This window comes from Rhinatrema bivittatum, chromosome 2 (genome assembly GCF_901001135.1).
Source record: "Rhinatrema bivittatum chromosome 2, aRhiBiv1.1, whole genome shotgun sequence".
In the NCBI taxonomy this organism is placed as follows: Eukaryota; Metazoa; Chordata; class Amphibia; order Gymnophiona; family Rhinatrematidae; genus Rhinatrema; species Rhinatrema bivittatum.
The window spans coordinates 356,386,574-356,399,306 of record NC_042616.1 but is presented as its reverse complement, the minus strand read 5'-3'; the positions used below and the strand labels follow the sequence as shown (position 1 = coordinate 356,399,306).

The following is a 12,733-nucleotide window of genomic DNA, read 5'->3' as shown; positions in this document are numbered from 1 at the left end:
GCTTGTTCCTGCTTGTTCCTGTGTTCCAGTTCCTGTTCCCATGGTTCCGCTTCCTTCTCCTGGTTCCAGTCCTCGGATTGTCTTCGCGGTTCTGACTTCAGCCTGGCTTCCTCATTCTTCTGTCTGCTGCCCATCCTAACCTTTGGCATGTTCCCGGTTATTGCTTGTCTTCTGCCTGCCCGACTTCTGGCCTGGTTCCTCATGCTGCACCGTTGCTGCCTGCCCTGACTCCTGGACTGTCCATGTTCTTCCAGACCTCCGCCAGCCTCGACCCGGACCGTCTACTCTGCTTCCATCCCTGGATATCACTGTGCTAGGAGACCCTTGCCTAAGACCTGCCAGCCCCGGCACCCAAGGGCTCAACCTGAGGGGAACGAGGACTGATATAGGTGAAGTTCCTGTCAGGTCTCCTGGTCCTGCACCGCCTCCTGGCTACGAGATCCATTGGTAGGCCATCCCTCAGTGGGAGTTCCAACTCTTGTGCTGGCTCAAGGATCCACAGCACTAACAAGATGATGCAGGGGTAAAAGGGGCACTTAGGCATAACAAAGCCACAGCAGGGAGAGTAAATGAATTCTTTGTTTTGGTCTTCACTGAGGAAGATGTAAGAGAGATACCCATGCCAGAAATGATATTCAAAGGTGATGATTCAGCAAAAGTGAAACAAATCTCAGTGTTCCTGGAACATATAATAGGATAGATTGACAAACTAATGAGTAGCAAATCACCTGGACCAGATGGTATGCATCTCAGAGTTCTGAAAGAACTGAAAAATGAAATTACGGACTTGCTATTAGTAATTTGGAAACTATCATTAAAATCATCAATGGTTCCTGAAGACTGGAGGGTTGCCAATGTAATGCCAATTTTTAAAAAGGGATCAAGGGGTACCAAAGAAACTACAGTCCAGTGAATCTGATATCTGTGCCATGCAAAATGGTAGAGACTATCATAAAGAACAAAACTGCTGAACATAAAGATAAGGACAGTTTAATGGGACAAAGCCAACATGGATTTAACCAAGGGAAGTCTTGCTTCACCAATCTGCCTCATTTTTTTGAGGGCATAAATAAGCATGTGGTTAAAGTGAGTCAAATGATATAGTGTACTTAGATTTCCAAAAAGCATTTGACAAAGTCCCTCATGAATGACGTCTTATGAAATTAAAGTCATGGGATAGGTGGCAGTGTCCTATTGTGGACTGCCAACTGGTTAAAAAATAGCAAACAGAGAGTAGGTCTACATGGTAATTTTTTTCAATGGAAAAAGGTGAATAGTAGGGTGTCCCAGGGATCTGCTCTGGGACTGTTGATTTTTAATATATTTATAAATAACTTGGAAATGGGAACAACGAGTGAGGTGATCGAATTTGCCAATGAGACAAAATTATTCAAAGTTGTTAAATCACAAGAAGATTGTGAGAAATTAAAGAGGATCTTGCAAAACTGGGAGATTGGGCATGCAAATGGAAAATTAAATTTAGTATGGACACGTGCACTTAAGCAAGAGTAACCCAAATTTTAGCTACACAATGCAAGGCTCCATATTAGATGTTACCGTTCAGGAAAAGGATCTAGGCATCATCATTGATAATACATTGAAATTTTCTGCTCAACGTGCAACAGCAGCCAGCAAAGAAAATAAAATGCTAGAAATTATTAGGAAAGGAATGGAGAATAAAACAGAGAATATTATAGTGTCTCTGTATCACTCCATGGTGCAACCTCATCTTTGAGGTTCTGGTCACCACATCTCTAAAATGATATAGCAAAATTAGAAAAGATACAGAAAAAGGTGACCAAAATTATAAAGGAGATAGAACAATTCCCTTGTGAAGAAAGGTTAAATAGGTTAGGACTCTTCAGCTTGGAGAAGAGACGGCTGAGGGGGAGATATGATAGAGGTCTATAAATAATGAGTGGAATGGAATGAATAAATGTAAATTGGTTGTTTACTCTTTCAAAAAGTAGAAAGACTAGGGGACACACAATGAAATTACTAGATGATATATTTAAAACTAATAAGAGAAAATATTTTTTTACTTAATGTTTAATTAAGCTCTGGAATTCATTCCCAAAGGATGTAGTGAAAGCTATTAGTGTAGTTGCTTTTAAAAAAGTTTTGGCTAGTTCATGGAGGAAAAATCCATAAACCATTATTAAAGTGGAGTTGCAGAAATCCACTGCTTTTCCCTGAGATAAGCAGCTTGAAATATATCTACCACTTGGGATCTTGCCAGGTGCTTGTGGCCTGGCTTGGCCTCTGTTGGAAACAGGATACTGGGCTTGATGGACCTTTGGTCTTATCCAGTATGGTAAATCTTATGTACTTGTATTCCAGGAATCTGTACTCGGACCTCTGTAACCTATAAACTGCATTTGTGCATGACCACACTTGGCTTATCTCACACTGCAAACTAGTTTGATATTTGGAATGAGAGATCAACTGTCACAGACTAGCCTGATGTCAAGAAGGGGAGAAGAAGGACACTACCATCCAAGACCGGTTTCGCCCCTCACTTCTGATCCAAAGTGACTTCTGCATAGCCTCTGACAGCATGGTGTTCCAAAGGCCCAGAAGAGAACTTCTTGCAACTCTAGATTTTCTTTATAGATCCCCTAGCTGGGACTTTCTGTGACACTGTCTGATGACATCACATCCTCCAGGAGTATTATAAGGAAGTACTTTGCAACCAGCTAGCACCTCAGCTACAGGTCTCCTGGTGTGCCCTGTGTCCCAGTGTGTGTTGCTAGTTAGTCTCCTTGTTCTTGCCTTGCCTTTGCCTTGCCTTGCCTTATCTTGTCTGTCTTGTTCTTTGTTCTCGCTTCCTTTGGCTTGACTTCCTGGTTCTGACTCTGGCTTGGATTTCGACCCTGCTTCGTCTGCTACCTGCCCCAACCACTGGCCTATCTGTCACCTTTGCTGACTGCTGCCTACCTGATACTTTGCCTGGGATCGGTCTCTCTGTTCTCCTGGCTCGCTCTAGGGACCCACTTCAGACTTGCCGGTCACCAGAACCCAAGGGCTCAACCTGTGGAGGAGGTGGCTGCTATAGGAGAAGCTCCAGCCAGTCCCACCTAAGAGCTTTTCTGCCAGCTATCAGTGTGAGCCGAGTGGTTTTACCCAATACGCAGGGTCAATTGCACCACAGCACAAAGGTTCCACTCTTCCAGTCAGAGTTAAAGACCACCTCACTTTTGTGTAATGTCAAGGAGAGTAGGAGAGACAGCTGTATTTTTAAAAAATCTGCCCCTCAGTCTATCTCCAGTTCACCTAGAGCCTGTAGCGCTTCGGTCTGAACCCTCACCAGTTCACAGAGATCTCCACTCAAAATTGCAGACAACAGACAAGTCTGATTTCACTTGCACGAGTCAATTAGCAGTTGTAAAAGTGTACAAAGAAGTTTGGTAATGTATATGCTAGAGATGTGAATCATGTGATCGATCATTTTAACGATCGATTTCGGCTGGGAGGGGGAGGGAATCGGATCGTCGCAGTTTGGGTTTTTTAAATATCGTGTAAATCGTGTTTATCGTGTAAATCGAAAACCGGCACACTAAAAGATCCCTAAAACCCACCCCGACCCTTTAAAATAAATCCCCCACCCTCCCAAACCCCCCCAAAATGCCTTAAATTACCTGGGATCCAGTGGGGGGGTCCCGGTGTGATCTTCCACTCTCGGGCACACTAAAACAACCCCCCGATTTATCGTCAAAAAATTGTAAATCGGGGGAAGGGGGAGGGGAAGGGGGAGGGCGGGAAAACCGGCACACTAAAACAACCCTAAAACCCACCCGATCCTTTAAAATAAATCCCTCTCCCTCCCGAACCCCCCCAAAATGCCTTAAACATTTGTTAGGCCCCAACCTAGTACAGCAAGTGAGAGACACAGCCCTGCCAGTGCTTTATACTAAAGACTGGAGGGGAAAAAGGATCTAAGAAGGGTTTTTGTCTTTTTTTCCTACTTTTGTGATACTTTTGGGACCAGCCAGACCTGTTCCTTCTAGGAGGCAGAAATCCCCTCTCTAGGAGTGGAGGAGGGATCTGCATACTATTTATTTATTTATTTATAATGTTTTTATATACCTTTATTTAGAGGATACCATCACAATGGTTTTCTTTCCTCGCCCAGCGAAGAGGAGGTTGCAGAGACCACAACAAGAGACCCGATTTAAGTTAACTTATAGCATCTAGTGGGAAGGAAGTATTTTTTTCTGTCCCCTTCCTTGCCAAGGACTGGAAGTTAAGATCTACTTCCTGAGTAGGCCTTTCCCCTTGAAAGGTCTCATGAGAAGCGGATTAGAGAGCCGGAGAAAAGAGGAATCTCTGGAGACCACCAATTAGAGTCCCCACCCCGGGATGCAGGACCACAGACTGGAAGGAGTTCAGAACAGGCAATGTGGGCCTCAGGTACTATGGACACCAGGGACCCTACACACAACTAGGACATCTCAGCCACGTTGGGATACTCAATCTTCCAAAACAGAGGGGACCAATATCCCAACCCCTCACGCTGAGAGACACTTACACAGGAGAAGAGCTATAAATATCTTGTACTCTTAAGTTTCTACCAAACCTGGAAGTAAATGGACTTTAATTTTTCTGTACATCTTGATTGCATTATTACAATTCCCAGTAAAATATTTGAACACCAGCCTGTGAGTCACAATTGGTCTGTTTAGGTACCTGCACCAAACAGCTATGGTAATGCACACACATGGGAGAACACTAATGCCTGGGCCAAGAAGGTTAGCTTTGGGGACAGAAGAGCTGGGGAAAAACAGAGCAGCTAGCCACGTATAATAAATTATTTTATAGCCCTTTAGAATATGTGCCATCTGCAAAGAAAGGGTTACACATGCATAGGCCGGTGTGTTTAAAGTTAAGGCTATATTTCATAAACTGAATGATGGCAGTTGTACAGTTTATAAAACAAACAAGTATTGCCATCCTAAAAGTACACGTGTATGTGTTACTTTTTTTTTTTATACAGGGATCCAAATAGTTTGTGCACCTACTTTATAGAAGTGTATACATATATTTTATGTGGAAACTAATTGGAACTAGTGTTTGTAATAAAGCTCCGATTTATGCAAGAAGGTAGGAATTTTATGTGCCATCAGCTTCTAAGTTACTTTGTATATGTGTGCACTCTGCTTATGAAAATTCTTGTGCATGTAGTTTTTTAGCACCGGGTCGCTGACACTTCCACCAGTTCACACAGACCTTCCACCACATCACCCTGATCCCTCCAAAATTTAACCCAGGCCTCCCATCCAAAACCTGCAGACAAAAAGGCAAGTGCAGTTTCATTTCTGTGACTCAAATAGCAGGCATGTGTGTAAGCAACATGTACACCACTTACAAAATACTTACTTGTGCATGTGCTTCGGCACTGCCTTTGGGAATGCCCTCCTTTTTACTTGCATAGGTGTACATGCATATTTCTGAGCTGAAAATGTGTGGAACACACACACAAGGGCTAATTATGGACCTATATCTCAATTCTATGCACACAAACCCTGCATAATTCTTTGAAAACTGAGCCCTACATTGAATGTGCCCATCCACACTTCTTGCCACAACATCAGAAATGACACCCAACTGCACAAGAGAGAGAGCAGGTTCCTTAAAAACAAAAAGCACCTTGTTGCTTAACAGCTAAACTGTTTTCTTTTCTTGTCATAGCAAGGAATATGAATCCATTGTTTTGTAAATGTTTTCTTCCTCTCTACAAGTATGGGAACATTGATTTCTCTTCAATCTTAATAATTCTACAATGTTCAATATTGTACTTCAGGATAATGCCATTATTACTAATGTAGGGCCCTTATTAACATTGAAGTCCATATTCAGCTGCTATCCTGCTGAGCAAAGCTGGATAAATATATCCAGCTATCTTGACCAAGAAAATTCAGCCCTGCGGCTGTGCTGCTGAATATATGCGGCAATCTAATAGCCAGATAAGTTTATCTGACTAACTTTAGCCCTGCTCAATAGCAGGTCTAACTTAGCCAGATATATACATCTGTCCAGCTGTGTGGCGCCACTTAGTCATATAAGTCCAAATTTATCCGGCTAAGTGGCACTGAATATGGACCTCAATTTGTTTTACTTTGTGCCGCTGGGACTATCTTTCATGAAAAGGACCAACAGGATCTGAGATTTGGATCTACAGGACAAAATAGATGCATTAGCAGCATGGCACAAAGAAGTTCATAAACACAGCAAGACCATAATGCACAATACAATATCCACTGAAAGAGTTTTCTATCAGGGACAGAACTGCATCCTCAGCACATACAGAATACCACAAAAGGACCGAACCTGAAATTCCTGTAACAGCCTGAAGCAGCAGTACAATCCCAGGAGTGCCAACTCAAGCACCCTTATACCTAACTCATCACTTTGTTCTGAGCTTCATCCGGACCTTTTGAGGATGAGGTTTAGAATAAGCATTGGGATCCTTGAACATAAAGGGCTAGATGTGATTTTAGGTTTAAATTCAAGACTTTATACTGGCATTTAACTAGATACATTTGTTTAGAATTTGGGAGTAGGTTTTACTGCTCAGACTTGCATTTTACATTTAGATTTAAGTTGTAATATTGTGTTTATCTCTTGAAAATTAATTTCTAAAACATAAAAGATATACGTTTCTTCTTACATGTAAACTGGGCAGTAACATTTAAGCTACATTCTAAACTAAACAGTGTTCAGGTGGATTCCAAGAAGTCTTCATAAACACAGTCCCCAAGAAATAACCATGTTTCACTGACTCAGGTGTTCATAATGTTTGTATTCATTGATTCTCTTAAAATAAAAAATAAACCTTATAAACTCTTAAAACAAGCATATTATAATATAATCTCCTCTATGATTTTTAGTGTCAGTTAATGTCCTGTAGGGACTTAATCAATTTTTCCAGATAGGGCATTAACTGACAGTAAATGTTCTTTACATTGCATGAAGAACATGAATATCCTACACTTTCCAGTGCATTTCAGAGAACTAGCCATGCAGACTAATATCTGTGCAAAGTAGAAATATTGATAAACTGGTTTTCAGATTATGGCAATCATGGTTCAATCATGTTTTGAATCTTAATCTATAATTGGACTTTTTCAATCAGAAAATAAAGTTGAAAATTAGACAAAGTGCTGGATCATACCCAGCCCAATTGAGTGATAATGAAAGGGGGCAGAAAAAGAAACAAATAAATGGAGAAAGGAGAGAAAGAAGTGCAAGGAAGAAGATAGTGAGAGAGAGAAAGGGTAGCATACAGGCCGATGCAATATTGCTAACTTGAGCCCAGCGCACAGGTTAACAAGTGCTTGGACGCATGTTTTAGACACGTGTCCTTAACCTCTTATGCAATAAGGTGATTAGTGCGTCCAAAATGCACATCCAAACCAGCGTATACCTAATAGCGCTCATCACATGTAAATTCATGTTTTTATATATATATAATAGCTTTAAGCTATTACCCATTTATGTAAAAATATAAATGTGCGCTCAGGGGTAGATTTTCAAAGGGGTATGCATGTAAGATACGCACGTACCCCCCTAAAACCTACCCCAAACTCCCCCTGCGTGCGCCGAGTCTATTTTGCATAGGCTCGGCGGCGCGCGCAAGCCCCGGGACGCCCGTAAGTCCCGGGGCTTCCAAAAAGGGGCAGTTGGGGCGTGGCCAGGGGGGGCGGTTAGGGATCGGGGCATGTTCGGGGGCGTGTGGGTGGTCCGGGGGCGTGGCCGAGTGCCCTGACACAGCGGCCTGTGTCAGGGCCTGCCGCGCCGGCGCGCGTAAGTTACTACTGCCCGGAGGCAGTAGTAACTTCTCCGAAAAAGGTAGGGGGGGTGTTTAGATAGGGCCAGAGTGGGTTAGGTAGGGGAAGGGAAGGGAAAGTGCGGGGGGGGGGGTAGAAAAAAAGTTCCCTCCGAGGCCGCTCCAATTTCGGAGCGGCCTCGGAGGGAACGGGCAGCGCGCGCAGGGCTCGGCGCGCGCAAGTTGTACAAATGTGCACCCCCTTGCGAGCCGCACGTATCTTATAAAATCCAGCGTACTTTTGTTCGCGCGCGCGTATTTTTTTAAAATCTACCTCTCAATGCGCACATTTTTACTTAAAAAAATTAATGCTTGCCCTGAAGCAGGCATTGTCTTGAGCTGCCCCTAAAATTAACAGAAAAGAAGAAAATACTGCTTTTCCGGAATTCCCTCAACTTAATATTGCGGCATATTAAGTTGGAGGAACCGAAAAAAGGAGTAAGGTAAAATAAAAAAACATTTTTAAAAAAATGCCTTGTCGGCAGTCAGATTAGGAAAACGGATGCTCAATTAACAAGCGTCATTTTCCTAACCCGTGGCTGTGCACGGGTTAGGAAAAATGGCCACTCGTAAGTTTGAGCAACTGTTTTCCTAACCCGTGCACAGCCACTTCTCTTGGGTGTCCGATGCCGGGGAGGCACTCGGGACGCATAATTCTCCTAGCACCTCCTTTTTAGCATAGTGGCTCATTTGCCTACTGCATTGCGTGCCCGGGAGAGGTGGATGGGTGTGTGTTAGGAAAGCGGACACTCAGTTTGGATGCACAGTTTTAGCGCATCTGTATTGCATTGGCCTGAAGGAAAGTAAATGGGAGAGAGGGGGAATGAGTGAGGGCAATGAGAGGGAAAAGAATGAGAAAGACGGGGGATGAATGAGTGATTGTCAATGTGACAGTGAATAATGAGACAATGAGGAGAAAAAAGATTGTGAGGGAAAGAGTGAAAATAATGTGCTAGAGAGTTAGAGAGGAAGGAAAGGGATAAATGAAATTATAGAAAAATAAGAACAGGAGGAATTGGTGATAAAGAGGAGGTAGGGAAAGAACAAATGGAGGTCAGAAAGGAGAAAAGAGAATACATGAGATTAGGGGGAGAATGAGTACAGGGAATAGAAATGAGTGAGAGAAGAGGGAAAGTGTATGAGTGAGAAGGAGGAGTAAGATGTGGAAGAAAAGGTGGGATCAATGGAAATAAGAGAAGAAAGGGAAAATAAAGGCGAAAGATGAGGAGATAGAGGGAACGGCAGTAGACAAGGAAGATGAAGGGTAAAAAGGAAAGTAAGAAGAAAGGAGAAAAATCTAAGAAACAAGAGAAAATGATGCAGTAAGAGGAAAGCAATTAAAGATATAGCAAGCAGAATGAGATGTGAGAATAAAATATGCAGAAAGTAAAAATAAATTTTGAAAAATAATATAGCTTCAAATGCAGAGGTTTGCTGTTGCTGTGGGTTAAGGGTTGAGAGGAGGGGAGGGGAGTGGGAAATCATTTTGTTTGCAATTTTACAAAAGTATTTTATTTCTATGGTAATTCAATCAAAGTGTTACATAAAATCTTGAACATACAATTTGCTATTGATTACAATCTGAATTATTGGCAGTTAGCTCTCAATGTATTCCCAAACTAATCACTGAATGTATATTTAACATCTATGCCCTCGAATCTAATACTAAAATATTAATACCTTATCCTAACAATGGGAGAGTAATATTTAAACAGCTGAATTAGGAAGTAGGGGAAAAATGCACATAAATTACACCAATTTTCAAAGTAGACATAACGTGCATAAGTCTGCTTTGAAAATTATCCCATCAAAACTACCCCGCACAAGTTTCAACTGCTATCTGGTATGCACAAATTTTTCCTGCAAACTTACCCGCATACTGCTGGATTTTATAAAGTCTGTGCATAAATCTAAACCCTTCCCCAACTCTTGTCCCCAAGAATACATGTGCTTAGTCCTGGTAAACGTCTGCACAAACATGACATACACACATAAATTTACTTGAATATTAAGCAGGCAATTTTAAAAAAGGCTGCTACTACTTTTATGTGCAGCAGTCTTTTTGAAAATTACCCCCTGAAAAATCTTAATACAGTTGATGCTTGTGTTCTTGTTCATTCCCATTTTAAGTTAAAAAAAAGTCAATCTGCACATTATGCCTAAAGTTCATATCTCAGCAGATAGCATGTACTAAATGATTGTTGTATTATACTAGGCAACAATCACAGCGAATGACCTTAAAAAATGTTATTGGCTGCCAAATGTATACATATGCATAGATGCATACAAAACAAAACATGAAAGCAATGTCAGAAAGAAAACTATCAGCAAGCCTAGCTATGTGATTTTGAGTATAAGATAAAATATATTAAGAAAGGATTTTTCAACTTTTGAAAAACAATGAAATGATTTAAAAGTCTTAAATTGAAGACTCAGATGTCTCTTATATTTTAAATAATGTATGGACTCACCAATCTTAGCTAAGCTGGCCACAAGTATCCAGAGGGCAATGATGTAAGGGTCCTGAACATGATGCCATTTGAAAGTGACGATCTGTAAACTTTGAGGGTCATCACCATGTCCTGCACCCCCTCCTGGATGAGAGCTGGTTTCATGCTCCCCTCTTTGTCCTGTTCCTCCTCTGACCTTTCCTATTGCTGGCGAAGCCAGAATAGCCATCAGGGCAGCCACCAGGGCCCCAGAGTTTCCCAGCCTAGTCAACTCCATTCTCCAAGAGCTCAATGTTCACAGTAGGTAAACTTTTTCTTTCTGTCTTAACTCCCTTAATATCTTAACAACAGCCTGTCTTAAACCAAGAGCCTTCCTTTTTCATTAGAAAATGATTGTCTTTGAAGACCACTTTACTGGTGACACTTCATTTAATTCTACTTAAAGAATTAACATCTCATTCATTCTCCTGGTCTCTGCACCTCTCTCTCTTATGCTGCACAACCAGTTTCCCAGAGTTGTGTTGGCACTGCTCCCCTGCTGACTCAGTCTGCCCAAACTGCTTCTAATCTGTGCAGGTGTGTGCTGCCAGTGGAGGAGAGGAGAGATGCTGCCCCCACTGAGGATCATCTCCTGGCTGCTCAGCAGCCTTATATGGAGTGAGAGGCAGAGCTGCAGAGAAGGGGAGGGAGGCAGGCAGCACTTACCTCACAGGCTGCCCTCCTGAGCTGAGGGGAAAGGCAGCCTTTACAAACTGTGCTCTGGTGCCCGAGACACACACACACACTCTCTCCAAACTAGAGTGTCTGCTCCCCCCTCCCCACCCTCCGAACTGCTGTTTTCCCCCAATCATATCCCTCTGATCTGTTTAACCCCCACGTATTTAAACTACAACTATATCCCCCAACTATATCCCCCACACCCAAACTCTCTGGACTGAGGCAACTCACCTTCCCCACAAAACTATTGTATCTCAAACACTGCATAGTCTTCATCTTTGTTGTGTCTGGTCCTCCAACCTGCAGGAACATTTAACTTCAACTAGTGTATTCCCCACATGATATTGGCTGGCATGGTGTAGTCATTTTCTCTTGCCATCTGTGCCTGAAACATACGCATCCAGCTCAAAAACACCAGTTTAGAGGTGTCTGCCCCTCCCACTGTCTCGTACATGCCATATAGTGTATGATATTGTATAAATTGGTGTTGTAACAAAGTGGTTTAGAAATGTTTGTAAATAAATAGAAATACAAATTCACATATATTCTTCTCACCTTTGGGTCCTGAGTCGCTGCCATCTCTGTTCTCCTGTGCTCCTCCTTCTGGCCTGTTCTGCACATCACTGCTAGTATGAACTAAAGCTCCTCTTCTACATGATATCCCCAGTTTTTCTATAGGAGACTCACAATAACTGTAAGTTTTGCCTATTAATCTTAAGATCATACCTTGAATGTCTGCCACCCCCCCCACCCCGTCAGTATCTCTTCCCTCTCTCTTGCTCTCTGCCATCACTTTCTCTGTCTCCCATTCTCCCTCTTTCTTTCCATCTCTTTCTCTTCTTCAACTTTAACTATACTAGGGTGCTGTTTTACAGTGCCCTGCGTGTTGTGCAACTGTGCAATCTGTTCTGAGAGCACACCTACAATTTTCTACTTTATTTTTTACAGTGTGGTTAATGTCTAATTAAGTGGTAAATTATATTTTTATTCTTGTGTGAATACATTTTGCTGACCACAAAACAGTTTTAATCCCTGATGCCCTCCCTCTTGTGCTCACCTGCACAAAATACAAAAAAGTCACAAAAACTACTCTGTACATATCATTATGTCTTTGTCTTTATCATATGTGCCAGCTCAATGGGTGCAGTGGTTGCTTGAGCAGCCCCAGTATTCAGCAAATTCCTTCTCTGTGTCCAGGGACAGGTAATTTGTATTGAGTTTAGCACCCACAATCATGTTGCAAAAGTGGCTCCTATGGTCTCTATTATACATCTACTATATTTTATATTTTTATGGGCAGAGTGTGTACAGAGGTATACGATTACCTTCTCTTTGAGGCTTCCTTCTAAAGAATGCACGGAATGTCCTGCATTTTTCTCCTAATTGTTTGTAATGATGCAATAAAAAGGGTTCAATTGGAGCAGCTACCTGAGAAAACATTTGTGCACTGTCTGCGACAATAGTACTAAAATATCAGAAGAACCTGAAAGCATAAGGTCCCAAATATAGTCACATGGATTTATAACCTCACAATGGTACTATGAGTCAGGTTACAAATAACAACGGAATATAATTTCCCTACTTAAAACAATTATAATTGTAATTTTATAACGGCAGTGGTAAAGTCTGTGTGTACAGTGCATGCAGACTTTACCAAGCAAGTAGTTTCGAAGTGAACTTACACATATATGTTTGCTTTGCAAATCCTTAGGGAACTGGCTAAGGATTATACACACAAAGT

General features: G+C 41.9%; 1 protein-coding gene across 1 annotated transcript in view; it reads right to left on the bottom strand.

Moving 5' to 3' along the window:
* Nucleotides 1–10,880, bottom strand: part of SLC9A3 (solute carrier family 9 member A3) — a 379,410-nt gene extending 368,530 nt beyond the window's left edge. Inside the window, exon 1 of the mRNA XM_029589922.1 lies at nucleotides 10,297–10,880. Coding sequence (XP_029445782.1) covers nucleotides 10,297–10,552 — 256 coding nt within the window. The 5' untranslated portion in view covers nucleotides 10,553–10,880. The remainder of the gene's footprint in view (nucleotides 1–10,296) is intronic.
* Nucleotides 10,881–12,733: the final 1,853 nt, after the last annotated feature.